Below are 25,064 nucleotides of genomic sequence, written 5' to 3'. Positions count from 1 at the left end.
CCATCCGTTCCATTTCTTCTCCTGCTCTCAGGTGCTTTGGAGAAAAGGTTGACCCCCTCTGTTCTCTGTGACCACTCCTCAAGTACTGGAAGACTGCTATCATAGCATCCCATCTTTTTCTTCATTAGACTAGACATACAGTATCTAGTTCTCTCAATCATTCATTACAGTTTCGCTTCTAGGCCTCTTATCATCTTGTTGTCCTTCTCTGCACTCTCAACATCTTTTTTGTATCGTGGTGACCAGAACTAGATGCAGTATTCCAAATTTGGTCACAGGTGGGATATCTATGTCCCAGATGTGACAAAGTTTTAACCCAAGGCTGAGGCGTACATTTTGCTTGGAAAAAGTTCCAAGATCAAACCGTCCTTAGAACGCTTGAGAGAAATTGCAGCTCGCTACAGAAATCATCAGTCAGGTTGGTTACCAGGTTAGAAATAGTTAGAAGCTATGAGGGAGCTAAGCAGAGGTGGGTTGCACCCGATTTTACTACCATTTTGCTTTGCATGCGCCAGACGCACACTGCGCATGCCTGCACAATTCAATGTAAATTGTTCTTCATGCATGCGCAGAACATTTTACAGTGAACTGCACACATGCGTGCACTACTAAACAACATGCCGGCAACGGCAGTGGTGACTGGGGAGCCGGTTTGGGGAAGTGGCCAATCTGGGTCGCTGTCAGACCAAAATACCACTACCGGTTCAGCCAAATTGGGCCGAACCGGGAGCAAACCACCTCTGTAGCTCAGCGTACTGATTCTTCAAAAGGAGTGTAGATAAGGTTGCAAAGTCATGTCTGACCCATCGCAACCCCATGGACAACGTTCCTCCAGGCCTTCCTGTCCTCTACTATCCTCTGGAATCCATTTAAACTCACTCCTACTGCTTCAGTGACTCCAACCAGCCGCTTCCTCCTCCATCGTCCCCTTCTTCTTTTGCCCTCCATCTTTCCCAGCATTAGGCTCTTCTTCAGTGAGTCCTTCCTTCTCTTAAGGTGGCCAAAGTATTTGAGTTTCATCTTCAGGGTCTGGCCTTCTAAAGAGCAGTCAGGGTTGATCTCCTCTAGGACTGACTGATTTGATTACCTTGCAGTCCAATGGACTCGCAGGAATCTTCTCCAGCACCATAGTTCAAAGGCTTCAATTCTTTGGCGCTCAGCCTTCTTTATAGTCCAACTTTCACAGCCATACATTACAACTGGGAAAACCATAGCCTTGACTAGAAACACTTTTGTTGGCAGGGAGATAGGATAGCAGTCTCCAAAAATCTGAAGGGATGTCTCCTAGAAGGCAATCCAGAAGCAGAAAAATTGGCTTAAAGTAGAATCTGGCTGGACATTTGAGAGCTTTCTAGCAATTTATCAGAGAAATTGTGGCTCCTCTTTCTGTCTTCAAGCATGGCTGGAACAGTGTTTCTCAACCCTGACAACTTTAAAATGGGTGGAATTCAACTCTCAGAATTCCCTCAGGGGAAGTTAGACTCTCTCTAAGTGTACATTCTGGTCTCTGATTCCAGGCCACATCAGGTAAGGCTTATTACTTGGAAGAGTTACTCCTAACTCATTGAGACCAACCTAAGTGAGACCATGCAACAGGTTGCTCTGGCCTACAACATTTCTGTTGATTGAAGATGCTTCGAGCAGACTCAGCCTCTTTTTCCTTTCCCTGGTGAAACCTTCCTAGAAGAAAGCACCTGGACTCTGGATAATCCACAATCTTCTGGAACTGCAGGAATCCCCACCTTCACATCTTCTATCCCATAAGAGAAGACCTTGAGGAAGAATGGAGAGGACCTCCTCCGTATCTGGAAAAAAAAAAAGCCAAGCCTTCACCACCACCACCACCACCCCAGAGCGGTGGCACTGGAGGTTGAGTGTGGATGCCTACATGTGGCACCTCTCTGGAAAGCCCCCACCCCAAAGACTGCAGTCTTTCTTCTTCTTCTTCTTCTTCTTCTTCTTCTTCTTCTTCTTCTTCTTCTTCTTCTCTCCTCCTCCATGCCTCCCTCTTTTCTCAGTCCTCCTCCTCCTCCTCCCCATTTCCGTCGCAGGTGCCCAGTGGTTTCTTTCAGTAAGAAAGCCGAGGTTAGGCTTGGGGAGGGGACCATCATCCAGAAAGAGACCCTCAGCAGACCCTTGCAGACTTTCAACACCCCCCTTCTCCATCCACCCTCACCCTCCAAAAAAAACCCCAACAAACCCAACCACCACACCACCCTCCTCAACCCACCTCCGTGGGGAAAGTCTGGCTCCCCAGAACCGAAGTGGCCGAAGGTGCAGGGTTGGGGGGTGGACTACGACCTTACCCGAGGGGAGGGAGGGCTGCGGGAGAACTTCCCCTTTTTTTAATCCCGTCGCCCCCCCCACCCGCTTGTGTCGCCTGGACTGGGGGGGGGAGGTTGAAGAGGGGGGGAGGTTCCTGAAGGCAGAGTCTCACCCGCGCGCAGGCAGCCAGCTGCGCGCGCGCGGGCGCGGGCGGGGGCGCGCCTTCTACCCTCCCTGGCTCCCACACGGCGCCGCCGGAGCGCTGCTCTCTTGCTTCCCCGTTGCTGCTCCCGGTTACGCCAGCCTGCCAGCCTTGCCTGCCTGCCTGCCTGCTGCTGCTGCCTCTCGCCCTCTGCCTTCGCCTCCGATTCTGCGCACAGGAGAAAGCCCAAAGCCTGTCATTCTTCGCGGCGGCACAGTTGTTGTCGGGTGCTTTTTTTTTTCCTCCCCTCCGCTCGGGTCGGGCGAGCGAGTGGTGGGGGGGACAAACACCCCCACGCGCACGCAGCCCCCCCTCTCCACGCCAGCCAGCCCACGCAGAGCCAGCGAGGAGGAGAAGCGGCGCGCAGGAGCCCCGCTGCCCACCCACCCCCGCCAGCCCAGCATGGCTTCGGGGGACCTTTACGAGGTACGCCGCCCGGCGGAGCTTTTGGCCGGGCTCCTTGCCGAGGGCAGCCCAGCCGGCGACGGGAGGCGGACGAGGGAGGGAAAGGAAGGGAGGCAGGGGCGGGTTGAGGAGGGATCGCCCCGGCGGCTTGCGGGCGGGGGGTTCTCTCGTCGGAGTTGCCGGAGGAAGCGCGGCGCGGGGCTGGCGAGGCGAAGGCGGGGAGGCGAAAGGCAGAGCCAGGCGCCGCCGCCGCGGCTTGAGCCGGAGGGAGGGAGCGAGGGGGGCCCTCCCCTCCCTCTGCTGGCTCCCATCGGAGGGCCTGGGGGGGCACAGGGGCTCGGGGTGGGGGAGCTTGGACTACCCCGGACGGGCGCTTTTCCCCCCGGGGCGGAAAAAAGTCCAGGTAAAGTGGCCGAAGGGGAAGCTGCGCCTGGCCAAAGTCTTGGCCGGCGCTAACAAACTCCTGCTTCTCCTCTTCCTCTTCTGGGAATGGAGGGGGGGCTACTGTCGAACCTGGCGGGGAAGGGGCTGCTGCAAGGCAAGGAGAGTGGGAGGGGTTGATCGGGTGGGAGGAGCTACAAGGGTACAGATGCATGCTGGATGTTCGGGTGTTTCTTTTTCTTCCCCTCCCCTTGAGGGGGCTCGCTTTGCAAGGAGGATGGGGGGCGTGTCCCAGGTTGGCATTAGTGGTTGGGTGTGTGTGTGTCTCAGAAATGAAGGCTTCTGGGGTTGGATGGCCTTTGGGTGGTAGAAGAGGACCACCAAGGGTATGGCTTTGGTTGACTCTCTGGTGGTGACTGACTCTCTGGCTAGCCTGGACTTCTCTCCATGGGTTTCCAGGGTAAGAGAAGTGCCAAGACAGCAATCAATCCTCTGTCCAATTTTATTTATGGCTAGATTAGGTCACTTGTGTGCGGAGTCAAGTCTTTGTAGAACCTTTCTTTGCCGTGTCTACCAGTAGAAAAGAATATTTGTTGCCCGGGATTGAACTGTGGGGTCCTTTAACCTATCTGAGCTTATTGGTGTTCTTCAACCTGATCACCTTCTTTCTTTTGGAGCAGCCTTGGATCTCACTGTGGTTGCCACTTCATGTGCCACTGATACGTCCACACCCCAGCCAAAATGTCCTGCCATTATGTCTGGCGCCACTTCCAGAGCACACCTGTGGCTGCATTTTTCTCTTGAAAGTACCATCCCATTTTATCTCCTAGCTCGTCTTATGGCCTAGTTTACCTCAACTCTTCAGAGAAGAGGCAACAGATGTTCCATAACATGTAATTATATTAAATACTATAGTATCAGAAGTTGTAGGAGCTTCATCATTGGAAGCTCTGAAGAAGGGACTGGACTGCCGTCTATCAGAAATGGTGTAGGGTCTCCTGCTTGGGCGGCGGTTTTGGACTAGATGACCTACAAGGTCCCTTCCAACTCTGTTATTCTATCATTTGGAATTGTCTTCTCCATACTTTCCACAATGAAAGAGACTTCCTGGGAGAAGAATGTTCTAAAAACTTTTCCCTTGTTATTCCCCTATAATATTCATTCATTCAGTTTTTCTGGCAACATGTTTAATTGTAGCCAATTATTGGATCAATTACATGTTCATATTTTACTTGTGATTAATCCCAGTTGGAAGTTTGGGTCATATTTTCTACTCAGCCCATGAGAAATGACTAATGTGTTTATAATTCTAGGAATAAATAGACTATTTGATTGAGACAACCACTTTTCCATCAAATAATTATTCTTCATTAAAGAAGTGATCTGTATCAAAGGAGACAAGTGAAATTAAACATACCTATAAAGCAGATCACAGTCTCAATCAAATATCATCCTGCTTGCCTCTATCCATTTCCTTCACTTTATCCTTTAATAAAAAACAACAACAACAATATGCAGAGTACACAAAGATTATAAATGAAAGAAATTAAATGCATAAAACTAAAAGAAAGGAAAGGAAATAGAGCTACCTTACTTTACATCAACATATTTACTGTAACTCTCCATATCTTTCTTCTATTGCAATCCATTCTTAATTCCACCAAGTCTATACATTGATTTATCCACTGCATTATTTTTTAAACCATTTAGCTTCGTCCAACCATTGATTCCTTGGCTTTTTCTCTTCATCAATTCACTTTTCCCATACAGAGATGATCTGTACTTCAAATTATTCAGGTTGCCACCCAACAACATGGCATTGTCTACCTATAAAATTATACATGTGCGTTTGGCCCTAACAAAAAAAAATACTCCCCAAGTCAAACACAATCCTTCCACATGTTTATCCATAAATACATTAAACAACCAAGAGGACGTCCCACATCATTATCTTACCACACTGAACCAGTTATTAAGTATTCTATTTATCCTCACACGTGTTTATTTACATTGTATACATCTTATTCAGCAACCAATCACCAGACAAAATATTCCACAACTCAAAAATCCTATTTTCTTTATCATGTGCTTTTTTAAAATATCAAATACTGTGTAAAGTACAGTGGTGATTCAGTATTCAACATTAATTGGTTCTGGGAGGCATAATGGATACTAAAATCAAACAACCGAAACAGGGGTCCAAGTAACACCCCCCAACGAAAGAAGATTTGAGTTTCCTCAAAGCTCCATTTTGTTAGAGATGTCGTATTGGCACATCTGGGAAAACCCGAATCTGAAAGTTTCCAGGTTTTCATCACTCAAAATAAGGTTCAAGTCCCTGCCCAGCACCCACACGTCCATCACACGATCCAATCAGTCACCATCCAAAACTGGAGATGCCTCCCAGTCACCGCATCGCAGCTGCAGGGCTAGATGGCCTTGATTCTCTGAGGAAAAATGTTACTTTGACTATATATCACCCATACTCCATATAATCCCACAGGAGAAAATGTGGCAGGCCTGAAGGCCCAATATAAAAGATGGCTTCCAAGTCTGACACCAGGTGACTTACCACATGATGCTTTGTTTTGGCGAGGATAAAACTTCCTACCTGTCCTTTTTCCTGTCAGTGAATTTTCCAACATGGCTGACTTCATGTCTGCCCTGTGCATTCATCTCTCTCTTCTTTTTGCAGGGTGCTGAATATCAAAGAAACTGCCCAGAGAGCATTTTCGCATCAAAATGCATCAAGTAAATTTGAGGAGTTTTGAAGCAGTCAAATGCCGAGGTGCCCCTGTACACTAAATTTTCTCAAATCCATCTCTTAGCAACCTCCCCAAAAGCAGAAATCTGTTCTGGCCGCCACTCAACTAGCATAAAACTACATTGCATTTCCAAATGTTGTTCATTCTCATTTTTTCTACCTCTTGGGTCAGAATCCCGCCAAAAAGCTTCTCAAGCAAATGTAACATATTTAATTTCCTGTAGCTTTGGTGTTGAGGAACAATAATGGTGTGCTTTCCAATTAGAAATAAATAAATGCAGTAATCACAAATGCATTAACAGAGTTACAGAAAATAATTTGTATTATATTTTGTATTTTATTTTATAACCTAATAAAATGTTTCAAAATAAAATTTTAAAAATCCCAGTTAGATATATAACAACAACAACAACAACAACAACAGATTAAATAGATGGAAAACCAAAGCTTTGCATGGACAACACTTGAAAAACATTGAAGGAAAATGTGACGACAACCTTACATGGGCATGGCTTAAGATGGGAACCATCAAGAAAGAAACGGAATAATAATGGCTGCTCAACAACAAGCACTACAAACTAATGCCATGAAAGCAAAAATACAAAAATCCATTGACAATCCAAACTGCCGACTTTGCAACAACAAAATAAAAACTTTTTCACATTTAATATGTGAATTTAGCAAAATTGCACAAACTGGTTACAAAGCTAGACACGACTGAGTTGTTAAATTAATCCACTGGTCATTATGTAAAAAATACAGACTTACCTGTATCCAAAAAGTCATGGGAGCAAAAGTGGAAAGAGTTACCGAAAATGAGAAGGTGAAGATATTGTGGGACTTTCGAATACAGAAGGATCGTCTTTTGGAACACAACACGCCAGATATCACAGTTGTAGAGGGCCAAAACGTACAGTTTATTGATATCGCTGTACCAGGAGACGCCAGAGTCAAAGAACTGGGAAAAAATCACGAAATATCACAACTTGGACATCGAAACTACGTGGCTATGGATGACACATGTAACAGTGATACCCATTGTCATCGGGGCACTTGGTGCCATGTCCAAAAATTTTACAAAACACATAAAGAAATTGCAGCTTCCTGCAATAACCCCAGCGGAACTGCAAAAAACTGCGCTACTAGAAACATCATATATTTTAAGAAGATTCTTGGTTGATACCTAGGACCCTGGCAGCAACCCGTATCAGCCATTAGCACCAGTCAATGGTATTTGTGACACATTTTTAAATGTTCAGTTGACTGAATTTCATGTTTAATGAAAAATAATAATAATAAAGAAACAAATAGCCTAGAATGCTGGTAGCAATCCGTATCAGCCATCAGTGCCAGTCAATAATATTTATGATACATTTTAAATGTTCAGTTGACTGAGTTTCATGTTTAATGAATAAAAGTATAATAAACAAAGTTACAGAAACACTCCAGAAGATAACACCCATATTTTGAACATTTCTCCATTCATCCATCCATCCATTATTATTATTTATTAAATTTATTTGCCATCAATCTCTCACAATCCATACTTACAATCTTTTAATTTCTCACAGCATTTATTTTTGGTTTCAGTATTTGTATTGAACTAAGTAATAATATTATTACCATTTCATTCTTCACCGTGTAATTCATATAGAAATCTTTAAAATATTTGATCCAGCATTCACTCATTTTAGTTTTGTTTCAAATCATGTAATCACTTCTCTTTTTAATTCTCACTCACTCACTTGAAGACTCCTTGTTTACCCCTCTTTGCCCTCTTACATTTTTTTAAACATTCATGCAAAAAATGTCTGTGTCTGTTTTTATTTTATTCAAGACAAAGTTAAAATTCAAAACTCCAAAAAATCCAAAAAAGAGGAAAAAAACACAAAACAATTAAGACATTTTAAAAGGCATCAAAAAACCCCAACATATATAAACATAGTATCACCCCTAATTAAATACTGATTAACACATTACTACAAAAAATGATTTGCATTTACACTGTCTTTTAGAGTTATCTTTCTTGCTTTTCAGGATGTTGTTATTTGTAGCTACTTTTTTTCCTATATGCTTACTATATATTATCTTTCTCTCTTCCTCAGATTTTTCTCATCATTTTTAATCATTCCCTTACATGTATTTTTTTTTTCATCCACAGTTTCTTTCACTTTATCATCCTATCATGTATTTTATTAATTCTTGAAGTCCATCTGTCTTAAAAGTTGCTAAGGTTAAGAAACGCTGCCCTGGATGGCAACAAGAAATTCTTTACTGCAGTTTCATAACTCTTGTACAACTAAAGAAATATGTATTGATAATAAAGTCATGTGCAATGATTACTAACTACTCCTGCCATAAGCATTTGTCATCTTTCACAAGAAACAGTGTTGATTAAAGGTTGAACCCCAGATTCTAAAGCAATGATAACTTAGCCAAAGTACTTTATATAACCCAAGGAAAACACTCAAAATGCAAGCTCCGTGCTTTTGTGCGTGTTGCAATTTTGCATGCAAATACATCAGAAGCAGGGTTTTCATTGTAATACACAATGCGTGTTTCATCACTTCTTCCACCTGTATATATCATCAACTATGCATGAATTCCTTGTTTTGAATTAGTTTGGCATTTGAGCCTGTAAGCTGTGGTCATGAAAGCCACAGCTGGATATTTAGTGGAAGACAGCTGTAAATGGAAGCACCTCTATCAAATTAATTATACTTCTTCTAAGCTTAGCATATAGACTTCCTTTGATAATTATTTAAGTTTTCTACAAAAAGCCAACGGAGACAATATGCAGTATGAAAGGAATATTTAAGATACAGTTTTAGCATTGTGCATTCCATAGAATAATGAACTTAGTTTTGTTTATCCCCCCAAAATAAATAAGATTCCTATTATCATTTATGCAAATGATTTTGCAGATGTTTATATTATTTTGTAATTTGGTGGTATTTCAGCATACATGTCTCACCCATTTCTACAATAAAGCATGCTTCTACAGAGTTGTCACAATAGGACAGTGTCCTCACCACTAACCTCCTAATTTTTTAGAAATATTAACCAGTCTTGTGCTTAAAAGGAAAGAAGAGGATTGATGGTTGATTTTATGTTCCACGTAGAATATCTATGAACATTGAGTGGAATTTTTATGCGTATGCACCAGTACTGATAAGCTTATACCAATACTAGCAAAATGCTGAGTCAACAACTAGGAATATTAATAGATTTTCAACTTTGGATTGTGTATGTTTTTCTCATAACGTCTGCTTTCAGTTATAGTAATATGTATGTTGGAAAATCATAAGGTAGTTAAAAATTCCTTCTCCCCTTCTCACCTGGTAATCACAATAGTTAAAACTATAGCTAAAACAACTTCTCAGAGTCACTGGGAGTCAGGTGCAATATACATTTGATTAATATTTTTCTTTAAAAATCTCTTCTGAGATAATCCATAACATGGGCATCAATTTATAGAGTTCTTATTGTTAGTTGCGAAGTCATGTCCAACCATTGCGACCCCATGGACAACGTTCCTGCAGGCTTTCCTGTCCTCTACCATCCTCTGGAGTCCATTCAAGCTCACAGCTATTGCTTCAGTGATTCCATCCTGCCACCTCATTCTCTGTCATTCCCTTCTTCTTTTGCCCTCCATCGTTCCCAGCATGAGGCTCTTCTCCAGGGAGTTCTTCCTTCTCGTTGGTGGCCAAATTATTTGAGTTTCCTCTTCAGGATTGGGCCTTCTAAAGAGCAGTCAGGGTTGATCTCCTCTAGGATGGACTGGTTTGATCGCCTTGTAGTCCAAGGGACTCACAGGAGTCTTCTCCAGCACCAGAGTTCAAAGGCCTCCATTCTTTGGTGCTCAGCGTTCTTACATAGAGTTCTCTCATAGAGTTCTTACTAAAACTCAAACCTACAAACCCCTCTTTTAATATATAAGAAAAGGTCTTTCACACTGAGATACTCATGTTGACTTCAGATATATAAATAGGAAAACCCTATGAGGAGCACAATATCATATTCTATGACCATGTATAGAGAGATTAATGTTTTACTATGATTTACCTTCACGAATTCTGGAATGAGGGGTACTTGGTGTTCTACCTGGATTATTTTTTACTCTGTTCATTACTTCCTCTTTGAAAGTGCCTGCCAACGAATATCTCCTGACAATTACCATAGATTATTTTGCTATATGAAATTAATGAAAATTTACCACATCCTGAACTGTAAGATATTCATAGTCACCAGAAAAGTAATAGGTAGGTTGAGCAAAGAATATGTATTATAAAATTATTTTTCTGTGGTTTTCTAAAAATATGAGAAGCTGTTTCTACAGTTGCTGCAAATGGTTGTCAAACTTGTTCAAAACTAGATACTTTTCTTCATATAAGCCATCTGTATCTTTTCCAATTCTAATTTTATATGAAGGATGAAACATCTTGTGATAAGTATGACTGGTCCCAGCTCCAGAATTACACCTGCTGGCCAGAATTCATGAGTAATGGAAGACATTTCCCAGTCCAGAGATATACAGTACCTATCTGATACAGGAGAATATTTGTAGGTCAGGGTTGAAATGACATGATGAAATGTTTTAATTTTACAAGATATGGACAGAATTTAACCATAGTTTTGACTGGAAAATAGTGACCAAGTCAAGTCCATAGATATTATCTTTTTTTCTAATTAAAAAAACATCTCAATGTTTGGTGAAGATGATGGAAAATTCCTCTATTTTGAATTGCTGAATCTTTCTACCTTGGTGCATATAATAATTTCACTGCAGTTGTCATATAAACAAAAAAAACAGTGTTCCATGTTTTTTCAACTGCCCGTCCATCAGTCCCAAAAGACAGACTTCTGGCCTCAATTGTGTATTAATCTTTAAAATCTTCTGAATCAGAGTAGGAATTTCAATCCAAACTTTTCTAGCTTTTTTACCATGATAATAGATCCCTTGCCTGTTCATAGTTCCATCATGTATTTGAAATGTCTTTACCACGTAATTTCTTTGGAAACATATACCCACAGTACATCATATTATAGAAAATCTCTTTAAGATTATAACAATATAAATTTCAATCTTTTCAATCGCATATTTTCCCATTGCTCCATCTGTATACTATAAACAAATTTTTAGCCCACTTTATATCTTTTCACTTATTCTGTTTCAAATATCAACAGAAGTTTATACATTGTAGCAATTAGATGGTCATCATTTGTACATAATCCCATTTCAACCTAACCAATATCTTCATGCAGATATTTTTGATGCAGATTATTGCAGGTATTAATGATAAACTGAATTAGTAGTGTTGTCATAAATGGTAGATTTCAGGTTTGTTGATTGATGCTTATTTAAACGTAATTGACTTGGAAAATCCTGATATTTAATATTGCCTTCTGCTCTGGCATGTTAAGGATAATGAGTGACTCAATCATAAAGGTATTTGATCAACAAAATAACTGGTAAGCTGCAAATGAAGGCGGGGGGGGGGGGATAAAAGCATATTACTGGAATATTACCATTAGGGTTATAGGCTTCAGGACTAACAATCCCAGTTTTATATCTTGTCAAACAGGTATCACTGTTTAGATTTTTGCAAAATTAACGGCCATGCAACAATTCGCTCAGGGTATTATTAATTCACCTGCTTAAATAAATGCCAGGATTTGAGAGTGGGCACACTAGCTTTTAAATCTGATAGTTTTGGAATAGATACGAGCATTTTTGGAGCCGAATTGAGAAGCGGCAGGACAAAATTTCCATTTTCTTTCCTTTTATTCTCAAATAATCAATGCGAGAAATGAAAGCAGCTGATCTATTGTGTTGCTCCTACTCTGAACAGATTATCTTGCATAATAATATCAAGCTTTAGAAAGTAGCATTGCTGATAATGGAATGCAGACCCCAAATTGGGTGGAGGTGGTTGAGATTAGTGTGCATCGCAAGCTTATAACTTTTCCTATGATACAAAAATTTGGCTTTAGGTATCACTGTGAATCAGTTACACCCGCATCTTTTTATTTCACTGCTGTTTACAAGCTGGTTCTTAGAAGAGTCAAATCATTTATTGTCTACCGTCCCTTCCTTTAAGAAGTGAAATAGTTGTTTTCCTAATTTTTTTACACTATAATAAGGTTGATATTTTTAACTGGGGGAGGACACACACACACACACACAACTGATGACGATGATGATGATAACAACTACTTTAAACTTCATGTAAACTGCTTTAAATCTGATCGTAATATTTTTTTTGCAACAGAGTTATCAAAGTCTGGAGTAACTTACCCGATTCAGTTATTTCAGCTACTAACTTCCACAGTTTTAATTCCAACTTAACTTCTGGGAATCTATTTAATATTTAACAGGTTCCTGGGGGGGTGGGGCTTGTGTAGGTGCTAATGTGCCTATCGCCCCTGTCACATTTTAGGTTTTTTTTTCATTTTGTTTATTCAAATTTGTAATTTTTGTTTGATGAATAAATAAAAATGATGATGATGATTGGGGAAGGCTGATCAGAGACTTGGACATTTGCTCTGACTTTTCTCTCCTCTTGCTTATTACTTATACTTTTACTTATTTTTGTCCCGAGCATCACTGGAAAATCGCACCATTTTTATTTGGTGACTTGTGAACTTGGAAATGCTGGGTGCTGCAAAATAGGAGCTCAGGGATAGTTTGCTCAGGGACTCGCTGGGCACATGCACAGTTGATGTGCACTATATGCACATGTGCAGTACTTTTTTGCAGAAGCAAAAAAGAGGAGAAAAAGTTTGAGAGTGTGGCAGGCCAAGTTACTACCTACTCAGCCGAACTGGGCCGAACCGGTAGGAACCCACCTCTGGATATAACTATGATCTGCAGGCCCTTGTTGTACATCGCTGCCTTTTGACAAACTTCTGGGCTCCATCAGGCTGAGATAGCGGTGCACTCAAGAATAGAATAGAATAGAATAGAATAGAATAGAATAATAGAGTTGGAAGGGACCTTGAAGGTCTTCTAGTCCAACCTTCTGCTTAGGTAGGAAACCCTATACCACTTCAGGCAAATGGTTATCCAACATCTTCTTAAAGACTTCCAGTGTTGGGGCATTCATAACTTCTGGAGGCAAGTTGTTCCACTGATTAATTGTTCTCACTGTCAGGAAATTTCTCCTCAGTTCTAAGTTGCTTCTGTCCTTGATTAGTTTCCACCCATTGCTTCTTGTCCAACCCTCAGGTGCTTTGGAGAATAGATTGACTCCCTCTTCTTTGTTGCAACCCCTGAGATATTGGGACACTGCTATCATGTCTCCCCTAGTCCTTCTTTTCATTACCTAATTCCAGCGACCATTCTTCATATGTTTTAGCCTCCAGTCCCCTAATCATCTTTGTTGCTCTTCTCTGCACTCTTTCCAGAGTCTCAACATCTTTTTTACATCATGACAACCAAAACTGGACACTGTATTCCAAGTGTGGCCTTACCAAGGCATTATAAAGTGGTATTAACACTTTACGTGATCTTGAGTTTATCCCTCTGTTTATGCAGCCTAGAAGTATGTTGGCTTTTTTGGCAGCTGCTGCACACGGCTGGCTCATATTTAAATGGTTGTCATCAAGTCATCATCATCTTTTGCTTCCCTCCAAAATATCATATCTAGGAAAAGGTCCAGCTGGATCCATCCATCAGCCAAAGATGAAAATAATACAGGAGTTTGGCTGGTTGGCTGGCTGGTTTCCCCCTCTCTTTGCTGACTATCCAGAAAGACATTTGGGATACTTAAGATAAGCCTTTTGGTGTGAATTCTCCATGCTCCATTTGCAACATTTTTATGGAGGATAACATCTGTCTCCTGTGTTTTCCCAACATTTCTTCCATCTTTTGGCTTTGAAAATAAATCCATTGATCGAAGGAAGGAACGGACGACAAAGCTAGGACCTGTTCTTCTAGAAACAGTCAATACTACTAGTCCTGAGTCTACAAAACTAAAAAGGAAGCATGTTCAGGTTATTTGCATCAATAAGTAGACCACCAAATTGTATATCTGTGTAAAGTTGTTCCTCTTTGGCAGCTCAGATGTTATAGAATTCCCCATTCTCCGAAATCCAATTAGCTCTTACCTTGTGAGGCCTCAGGAAATTCTTAAAAACAGAATTGTTTTAAGAGGGCCCTTGCTTGTAGAAGTTTTCATCTGCTTTTATTGCTTTCTTGGTGGTTGGTTGATGGTTTTTTATTTGTGGCTTAATTTTGCCTGTTGCATACTCTGATGTAGTTGTACCTTGGAGGTTTTAGCGTTATCATTGTAACCTATCAAGAGGCTCTTGCTTGCCGTGAACACGAAATCAACTGATCAATCAATCATTTAAAAACAAATCATGCTAAAAGTTAGCTGATTGAAGGGGAAATAATGTCCAATAAAGCTTCAAATAAGTATCGTCAATGTACTAAATCTTCACTCTGCATTCAGCGAAACTCAATGGTTATGTAGTTCTTATAGAATTGTGACATTGCTAAAAAGTAAATGGAAAATTACTTAAACTGAAGGTTAAGGTTAGATAATCTTTCTATAGTTAGTCAATCTAGTGTTAATGCCCTTACAATGAAGGAGGAGGAGGAGGAGAAGAAGAAGAAGAATCTTGTAAAGTTTCATGAGATTTACCATTTTCCTCTGACATTTCCTGAAGCTTCCTGGGAACATATATATATATCCCAGTAAGGGTATGGCTAGCTGATGAGAGCTAAATAGCTTGAAATAGATCTATACTAGTCTCCCTTTATTTATTTATCAGCACAAATACACACACACACACACACACACACACACACACACACACACACATATATATATATATATATATATATATATATATATATATATATATACATACATACACACACACATACACACACACACACACACACACACACACACACACACACACATATATATGCCAACTGTCACTCTTGAAAATTTGAAATTTCAATTTGGCACATATGTTTCTCTTGCCTTCTAGGTGCCCGGTAATTTTTTGAAATGACCATCAGATCATTAGTAATTCTTATACAGTAATTAACACGCTCTGATGCTAAAAAGTTCTACTCCCCCTCCCCACCTGAAAAGAACTCTGTTCCAACTGCCAGGTGACTCACATTCTGTTACCTCAGTTCAAATTGGCAGACATTCCACTCCTTCACTCAGGAGCAGTCTAGGGCTCCTTACAGTACTAAACATCGGTACTTCACCAAAATGTCTATGCCTTCCACCTGTGGAACTGCTTCCGGACTCAAGACAGTGGGAGCGATATTCTCTTATGTGTTTCAATCACCGACCACCGAGCCAACGGATTGTGAACTAAAGTTCTCCTGCATAGCCCAATCACATAGTTTTGTTGCAAAGCATGGGTATCCAGCTAGTGAAGTTATAAATCAAGCAGTTCATAGTGTTTTCAGAAGATCTTCGTTTCATTGCCAGTGCTAGTTAAAATCAGAGATCAATGACAGAGATGACTGTCCTAGCTCCAGCTAGAAGTTTTTAGAAATCTGTGATGAGCACTGTGTACGTTCATGTGGAGGATGCAGAACCCACCACTGGAGCCTAGGATGAGGTTCATCAGGGGAAAAACCTGGAACACCTTCCAGGAGATGTATACTTCCACACACTTCCAGAGAGTGCTTAGAGTCCTTGGTGCTCTCTGAGCTTGACTGCTTTCTTGCAGATACGCTAGGCAATTGAACCACTTCCACATGACCTGCCTCTGTAGAATTCTGAGGATATGGTGGTAGGACAACATGCCAGACACAGAAGTCCTCTCCAGAGTAGGCCTGCCATCAGTTCACACCCTGCTGATGAAAGCCCAGACACGCTGGGCAGGCCGTGTTGCAAGGATGCCAGACCATCACATCCCTAAACGGTTCCTTTATGGTGAGCTGTCACAAGGAAAGTGATCACGGGGGGGGGGGCGGACAAAGGAAGTGATACAAAGACATGTTGAAAGCCTCCTTCAAGTCCCTGGATATTGACACCACCTCCTGGGAAACCCTGGCACAAGATCGATCGACATTTACTTGTTTGTCAAACATGTACAAAATAACAAGTATAGGTATGAACATAAACATGAACAAAGAAAGTAAATATAGATAAATGGGGACATTAGGGCAGGGACAGTAGGCATGCTGGTGTGCTTATCCACGCCCCCTTTACGGACCTCTTAGGAATGGGGTGAGGTCCACGGTAGACAATTTAAGGTTGAAGCTGTGAGGGTTTGAGGATGTAACAATGGAGTCAGATAGAGCATTCCAGGCATTAACCACTGTTGCTGAAGTTGCATTTTCTGCAATCAAGTTTGGAGCAGTTTACCTTCAGTTTGTATCTATTGTTTGCCCGTGTATTATTGAGGTTGAAGCTGAAGTAGTCGTTGACGGGTAGGACATTGTAGCAGACAATTTTGTGTACTACGCTTAGGTCAGACCGTAGGTTACATAGTTCCAGGTTGCCAAGCCCAAAGTTTTGAGCCTAATGGCATAAGAGATTCTATTGCGAGCAGAGGAGTAGAATACTCTTCTTGTGAAATGCCTCTGGACCCGCTCGACTGTATTAATGTCCGATATACAGTGTGGATTCCAGGCAGATGAGTTGTATTCGAGAATTGGTCTGGCAAAGGTTTTGTATGCCCTAGTTAGCCATACAATGTTACCAGAGAAGAAGCTTCGTAAAATTAGGTTAACAACTCTTAATGCCTTTTTGGCAATACTGTTACAGTGAGCTCTGGGGCTTAGTTATCTTAACTTAGTTTGGCTCTTTGTCCTTCTCTTTCTGCTTTTAATTAGTGAACAGTTTGGTGTCATGATTGGTTAGTTGTTTTGTGCTATTTATAGTTTGTAAAGCTAGTTAGACTTTTTTTTTTTAGATGGGAAAAGTGGGGTAAAAAAATCTTAATTGGAATAAAGGACGGCAGAGTTGAAAAGAATCAGAATTTAATTTGAATCCAGTTGGAGGGTACATGAAAGTCTTAGTCAATTTGGATTTAGTTCTGGTCTACATCATAAAAATCATAGGAGATCTTAGCCAATAAACTCCTTTCTTATTTAATATGCCAGTGATGGCTGTCAAGTTGATGGAACAATTACACTGAAGGTTTTCCATTGCTGAATTGAGTAGTATCTGATCGTGGTAGGAAGAAGTAGGAGGTGTCTTTGTTGAAAAACAGTTTTGTAATTGAAGTCCCCACATCTCCCTAGATAGAAATATTTATTTCAGCATTAATCTACATTGTTCCATATGAACAATGTGGAATATTAGTCCACCCCATTGTTAACAAAGATTCAAAGGTGTACAAAAATTTGACTTGGGACTTTCTCTGGAACACAAATTGCAAATTCAAAAAGGAAATCAATGTTCAATTAAGTCAAGGGCCAGGGAACACGCGAGAAGGGGTTTCCCCCATTTTTTAGTTTCAGATATATCTCTTAACACAGTTTTCTCAACATTTCTCACAATATTTTTGCCTCTGTTTGAAAACCACAACATTTTGTTTCTCTACCCTTTCATTCTTCTTCTTTGTCCTCACAGATTGCTAACACACACACACACACACACACACACACACACACACGTACATCACACAATAAAAACCATAACATATAAATATGAAATGATGACTTGTGGTGGGACATGGGTATGGAATTAATTAATGTTGAGGCACGTCCTGCTTTTAATTATGAAATTCAAATGTAATCAAAATTAAACCTTATTTTCTAATCCAAAGGATGATTAGGTGACAAGAAAAAGGGCTATAGAAAATTATTTTGTCCATTCATTAGATTTTTTTTTAAAACAGTAGAGCATATTCATGGCTTATTTATTTATTTATTCCAAGGATTTATGCAGCCACCTATCTTAAGCAAGTCTGGGTGGCTCACCATAATAAGAAAACCAATAAATAAAACAATTATAAAACAATAAAAACAGTGAAAGAATAATTTGCTTCTCTCTTTCTCCCATTATGCGTTATATTGGGGAGAATTCAATGTTGTATCTATTTATAACATAAGGCTCTTGGTGGTGTCAACCTTTTTTTAAAATAAAAGATGAATTGCTCGTTATTTTGAAGAACACAAGAATAATCAGAAGTTAATAACCAATTATCTCAACAGATGAAAACAAAAGCATGTAGGAAGCCATGAATATATTATGGATTGTCTATTTTATACACATTAAAAGAATAGTTTTGGTTAAGGTTTTTAAGGGAAAGAAGTTGTGATTTAGGAGGAAATATTATCCCACAATTAATATAAGGTTGCATTTTCCTGGTCTACTAGAAAGCATAACAGTCTAGAGCATTTCCATTCAAGACATGCATTTTTTGTCTCAATCTTCAAAATTTGTTTTGCAACTTCTCACCTCAATTTTGTATCCTTGGTGCATACTCATTCATCAGTCCTTGTATAGGTTTTTCCTCATTCTTCCAGATTTTATGTTATACTTCCAGTAATCCTCAGGTTCCCTTCTTTCTTGCCTATGCATGGATACTGTTGTGTTCCTTAAGAATTTTGTAATACATATTGTTAGGGTTCCAAGTAACACCCCCAATGAAAGAAGACTCCGAGGCTTAAAGTTCCTCAAAGTTCCATTTTATTAGAGATGTCATATTGACATATCTGGAAACACCCGAATCTGAAAGTTTCCAGGTTTTCCCCACCCAAATGAAAGTCCAAGTCCCTGCCCAGCACCCACATGTTCATCAAATGGCCCAATCATGCATAGTCCCAACTGGAGATACCTCCCAGTCACACCCCTCTAGGTGCAGGGCAAGATGTCCTTGACTCTCTGAGTCAAGACCATGACCAGCATTAGAGTGAAAAAGTCATTCCAAAGTTCTCTGGTGTAACATCAGAGGTAGGTCAAATAAAGAGTGCTTATTATTTAAGGGTCTTTGTTTCCTCTTATGGAATTAGTTCATTTGTTAAAGTTCATAATTCATTAAGATGACTCAGTGGCTAAGACGCTGAGCTTGTTGATCAGAAAGTTCGACAGTTCAAATCCCCAGTGCCATGTAATGAAGTGAGCTCCCATTACTTGTCCCCGCTTCTGCCAACCTAGCAGTTCGAAAGCACTTAAAAATGCAAATAGAAAAATAGGGACCACCTTTGGTGAGAAGGTAACAGCGTTCTGTGCACCTTCGGCATTTAATCATGCTGGCCACATGACCACGGAGATGTCTTCGGACAGCGCTGGCTCTTTGGCTTTGAAATGGAGATGAGCACTGCCCCCTAGAGTCAGAAATGACTAACACATATGTGGAACGGGAAACTATACCTTTACTTTATAAATCTGCAACCAACTTCATTAACCTGTTTTCATATTTCTAAAAGACTCTCAAATACTGTGGCCTAAAAATGATCTTTCCTTTTCAGTAAGGAAATCACAGAAGTGAGTCCAACTGTATGAAGTGAGGTGTATTTTCAGATATAGAATTGCCTGAGACTCATCTTCATAGCAGAGGCATTCAAAATATTAGTTACTGGTTAATCCCTTAAATTCAAATGAGACTGGTTGCATTGGAAGAAACATTGAATTCACAGACTCTGATCTACTGATCAATGCAGAAATACAAATTAAAACATCTCCAATAAATGTTCAATTAGCCTTACAACAAAACCTATCCCAATCCTAAATCATGATGTCATTGTCTGTTCTTAGGACTAGGAGGAATCCCAAAGATCCAATCAGAATCCTATAAGAATGAGATCTTCCGGTAAATGCTAGGTATTAAACTGGGTGTATTTATTTATTTATTTATTTAATTATTCGTTGGTTGATTCATTGATTGATTCATTGAGTCATTCATTCATTCATTTTCTGTAGCCATCTAACTCAACCAAGTGACTCTGGGCAGCTCACAATTATAAAAGTATAGAACAATAAAACAATAAAGACATCCAGAAAATAAATAAATATAGCAGCTGACATAATTAATCAACTCATGGTAAAGCCAAGGAAAGGGACTCAAATGCTATTTAATTATAGTCTTTCATATATTAAGTATATTGAATGAGATGAATGGTCTGGAAACACGAAAAATAAATACATAAACACCTAAATGTCATGCTATATATTTATAATACAATGTGCTTTTGAGCTACAGTCTTTCACCTTGCCTTGTTGAGCTTTGACATCATCACCTAAACTCCTTATTCATCCTTCTGCTACTTGCTATGTCTAACCAACCAACACTGGAGACAGAGGGGGCCTTCTGAATAATTGGAAAAATTGTATATAATACAATTGTTTGTTATAGTAATTTAGACCTTGCAGATGGATTGGTGAGAGAGCAGGCACTTCCTCAAATATTTATTTCCTTGGCATCTGCGTTGAAGATTGTAAGCATTTCTGCTAGTTTTTAGAAATGGCACAGATGCTAGTAAATGTCTTTCAATACAGTTGTTCTAAACCCTTGTTTTTAGTTAACAACATACCTTCCCAGATGACTGATGATTCCCAGATTTATGTCATTGGTTCTGGCAAATCAATAAAGCCTATCATAATTTGCAGCAAATTTTATTTTTACTCTGCTTTTTTTATCGAAGAAAAGTTATAACATCTAACAATTTTAAGCATTACTGTGGAATGAGATTAGATTGCTTTGTTGAAATCAGTGGAAACATTGAATCATACAGAAGGCAACTTCATTAAACAATCTTTTTAAATATATTGTCCTAATAGAATAGAATAGAATTCTTTATTGGCCAAATGTGTTTGGACACACAAGGAATTTGTCTTTGAGGCATAGGCTCTCAGTGTGCATAAAGAAAAATAAAATAGAATACATTCATCAAGAATCATAAGATACAACATTTAGTGATAGTCATAGGTTACTAATAAGCAATCAAACTATACTAGAAAAGAAATGAAACAATATAAATTTTAAAGATAAAAGGAACATGGTTATAGTCATAAGTAGAAAGAGATAGGTACTAGGAAGGAAGAGAGGAACAATAGTAATACAGTAGATAATCTGACAGTGGTGAGGGAATTATTTGCTTAGCAGAGTGATGGCATTTGGAGGAAAAACTGTCCTTGTGTCTAGTTGTTCTGGTGTGCAGTGCCCTATAGCATCATTTTGAGGGTAGAAGTTGAAGCAATTTATGTCCAGGATGTGAGGGGTCTGTAGATAGCAATAGCAATAGCAGTAGACTTATATACCGCTTCATAGGCCTTTCAGGCCTCTCTAAGCGGTTTACAGAGAGTCAGCATATTGCCCCCAACAATCTGGGTCCTCATTTTACCCACCTCGGAAGGATGGAAGGCTGAGTCAACCCTGAGCCGGTGAGATTTGAACCGCTGACCTGCTGAGCTAGCAGTAGCCTGCAGTGCTGCATTTAACCACTGCGCCACCTTGGCTCATATTTTCACAGCCCTCTTTTTGACTCGTGCAGTATACAGGTCCTTGATGGAAGGCAGGTTGGTAACAATTGTTTTTTCTGCAGTTCTAATTACCCTCTGAAGTCTCTGTCTGTCTTGTTGGGTTGTTGGGTTGCAGAGTCAAACCAGACAGTTACAGAGGTGCAGATGACAGACTCAATAATTCCTCTGTAGAACAGAAACAGAAGACTAAATGTCGTCCGATTCTGTTCTACAGAGGTAGAACATGAGGCACATGTGGACTAAACATAAAGATATCTTCCAAAAAGGGCCCTCTCTTATATGAGTGAATTTAGAGAAATTGTGATTTTTAGAAGTCATCAAGGAAACTGAAGCAATATATCTAATAGATGGTTGAAGGTTTCTTCAAGGATCTCTCCAAAGTCAGTATGTGAATGATGAAAGAAAAAGCGGCATTGATCTTTGGATTGCTTTTGTTTTTCTTGGATACATCAGCATAAATATGCACTCGTGCTCTCTGAATTGAATGAACTGTTGGAAAGGATTTTGTGGTCATGGCAAAAATGCATAATTCAGAAAGCACACAGGCCATGCATTCTTCTCCTCTCACTCTTCTCACCACTTCTGGCCAGAGAGTGATCTACTAACATACAGGAGTCATCACACATTCTGTTTAGTGAAGCTCTTAAATGATGCATCAGGCATGGTGTCATACCAATGCTGTTTGTTAGTTGAGACTCTAGAAAGAGTGCAGAGAAGAGCAACAAAGATGATTAGGCGACTGGAGGCTAAAACATATAAAGAACGGTTGCAGGAATTGGGTATAGTTTAATGAAAAGAAGGACCAGCGGAGACATGATAGCAGTGTTCCAATATCTCAGGAGCTACCACAAAGAAGAGGGAGTCAATCTATTCTCCAAAGCACCTGAGGGCAGGACAAGAAGCAATGGGTGTAAACTAACCAAGGAGAGAAGCAACTTAGAACTGAGGAGAAATTTCCTGACAGTTAGAATAATTAATCAGTGGAACCACTTGCCTCCAGAAGTTGTGAATGCTCCAACACTGGAAATTTTTAAGAAGAGATTGGATAACCATTTGCCTGAAGTGGTGTAGGGTTTCCTGCCTAAGCAGGAATCAGGGGGTTGGACTAGAAGACCTCCAAGGTCCCTTCCAACTTTGTTGTTCTATTCTATTCTGTTTGACATTGAGAAAGGTATTTTCCATAGTACTTAAGACCAATTGTTTCAGAAGGTTCTGACTGTAAGATCATTGTTTATGTCAGCTGTCAATTTACAGCCCCAGTGGAAAGAAGATAGATAGATAGATAGATAGATAGATAGATAGATAGATAGATAGATAGATAGATAGATAGATAGATAGACAGACAGACAGACAGACAGACAGACAGACAGACAGACAGACAGACAGACAGACAGACAGACCCACAAGATAGATATAGAGATATGATATTCTGTTTGCTACATGATAGCAAGGGAAGGCATTTGTTGCTTTCTCATTGTCCTCCAACATAAATTAAAGGTTAGAGCTGCTGCCCAGCCAGAACAAGGAAAGAAGGAAGCTTCAGAATCCCTTCTGAGGAAATTTCTTGCAAGACCTCCAAAGACTAATTGAAAAAGAACCATTGGGAGGGTCACCCTGCCTCATCTCCTTCGGGCAGAGAGGAAGAGTCAACTTCTTAGTTGCTTCAGCAGTAACATGCAGTTAAGGCATCGCATAGCGTAATGCTTGAGCCCGAGGGCTACACCCAGAGTTTGAGGGATAAATCAGAAGATAAACTCCATCAGAAGGCAGGGGCAACCCAAATACATGTATTTGTTTTGCAAAATGTTTCTACTGCTCATTCAAACACCTTTTAAAGTTAAAATATTGTATGTGAATCCAATCAAATTTATTACCAAAGAGATAATTTGATTAAGACCCAGGTATCATACCTGTCCCATTCATGTGGGTATACTGCATGTGGGTAGATTGCAAAAACCACCCAGTTCATTAGGAAATTTTCTTAACCCCAAAGAAAAAAAATCTGCACGAGGCATAACATGAATTGTATTTAGTGAAGGCTACCCATGTTCATTTTAGATTCCAGTGTTCTTTTCCCCCTATCTATACATGGTTTATTATATTTATATCTTAGGTTTCTTCTGGAATCTCAAGAGAAATATGTTATCCTTCAGTAGATCTCCTCAACAAACTTGTGGAGAGGGTTGAGTTTGAGTGATAAGGACTGGCCCATCATCACCTGATGAGGTTGAATCAGAAATAGAAACTTAGGTCTTCTCCATCTCAATCCAACACCTTAGCTACAACATCACTCTGGACTTCGGTATTTTCAAAGAGAAATGAGATTATATTTTCAGAGATATCACTTTCAGAGAGAAAAAGGGGTGAAAAGAACTGATTGTCCCCTCACGCCAAATAGAAGTGACCAACCCAGCATTTCTTCTGCTGGGGGAAATTCTAATCCATTTAGAAACCTGGGGTCAACCGCCATGAGCAGTAGAGTTCCAACAATCCATTCCCCAAAGAAGGACTTCAGTGTGAAAGCTCTGGATGAAGAGGCTCTGCATTCTGTCAGAACTTTAGCACATCCACATGGTATCTTGGAGAAGATTTGGACAAGCAGAGACATCATGGATAGGAAGCTCGGGTTCCATGTGTCTGGGGATGAGGGCAGGTCACAGGAGGGATTAGAGGAGCCTCTAAAAGGATTGGTTGGCTTGTTGGTTGGTTCCCAAATCAGAACTTTCCATTCTTTAATCTATTTACGTGAGTTGTGGACTCTAGCAGGGCTGTCATCCAACTTTCTTCTACCTCCATTAGCTCAGTTTCCTTGGTGAAGAAATATATTTGGATTCTTTTAGATTTTACAATCCTATTTTGGATACAACTGTTGAAATGATTTGGAAGCAGTGAATGAAATCTGTGGTCTCTTATCTGGCTTATATCAGTATTCAGCTATCCAAAAAAAAGAGCAAATATTTCTTACTCATTAGCATATGCTGATCTCAATTTATGGCATCATAAATAAGTATCAAGTGTGTAATTTTGCTATTTGTAAGGGGATGTATTTTCTCAGCACAATACTCATAACCATGGTCTGCACCTTTCTTCGTTGTTTAGTTGGTTGGTTAATTGGTTGGTTGGTTGGTTAATTGGTTGGTTGGTTGGTTAATTGGTTGGTTGGTTGATTGGTTGGTTGGTTTTAGTCAATCAATCAATGTATTTATTGTTTTGACCACCAGTCATAACGAATAAGATAAAACCTGCACAACAGTGGCCACATATTCATAAAATACATTGAAATATTCAAAAAAAATTCAGTAAGAACATGCAGTGTTATTAAACTGTTTCAATAGCAAATAAAATATTAGAAAGCATTAAAAACTTTTGATAAATAATTCTTTCTATTTAGCAGCAGCCTGTGTAAAGCTTGCTAATTTCTAGAGCGATGTCTCCTTGTCTAAATTCATGAGATTGGGTTTTAGGTAATTCCATCAATTTTGTTCTGGCTCCATAGTACTTGAAATATAGAGTTCTTTCAAGCCTATTCCCCCCACCCCACCATCCCAAAAAGGAAGAAATGGATGATCTCACATATACATCAGCTGAAACAAGGCTCCAGAAATACAAACCTAGCATTGAAAAGGAGTTTATT

General features: G+C 40.0%; 1 protein-coding gene across 1 annotated transcript in view; it reads left to right on the top strand.

Moving 5' to 3' along the window:
- Positions 1-2,504: 2,504 nt before the first annotated feature.
- CDYL2 (chromodomain Y like 2) overlaps positions 2,505-25,064 on the top strand; it is an 80,588-nt gene continuing 58,028 nt past the window's right edge. Inside the window, exon 1 of the mRNA XM_032231399.1 lies at positions 2,505-2,893. Within this exon, the coding sequence (XP_032087290.1) occupies positions 2,870-2,893 (24 nt within the window). The 5' untranslated portion in view covers positions 2,505-2,869. The remainder of the gene's footprint in view (positions 2,894-25,064) is intronic.

The sequence above is a fragment of the Thamnophis elegans genome, chromosome 14, assembly GCF_009769535.1.
Source record: "Thamnophis elegans isolate rThaEle1 chromosome 14, rThaEle1.pri, whole genome shotgun sequence".
Taxonomy (NCBI): Eukaryota; Metazoa; Chordata; class Lepidosauria; order Squamata; family Colubridae; genus Thamnophis; species Thamnophis elegans.
The sequence above is the reverse complement of the archived record's forward strand: the minus strand, read 5'-3'. Positions and strand labels throughout refer to the sequence as shown.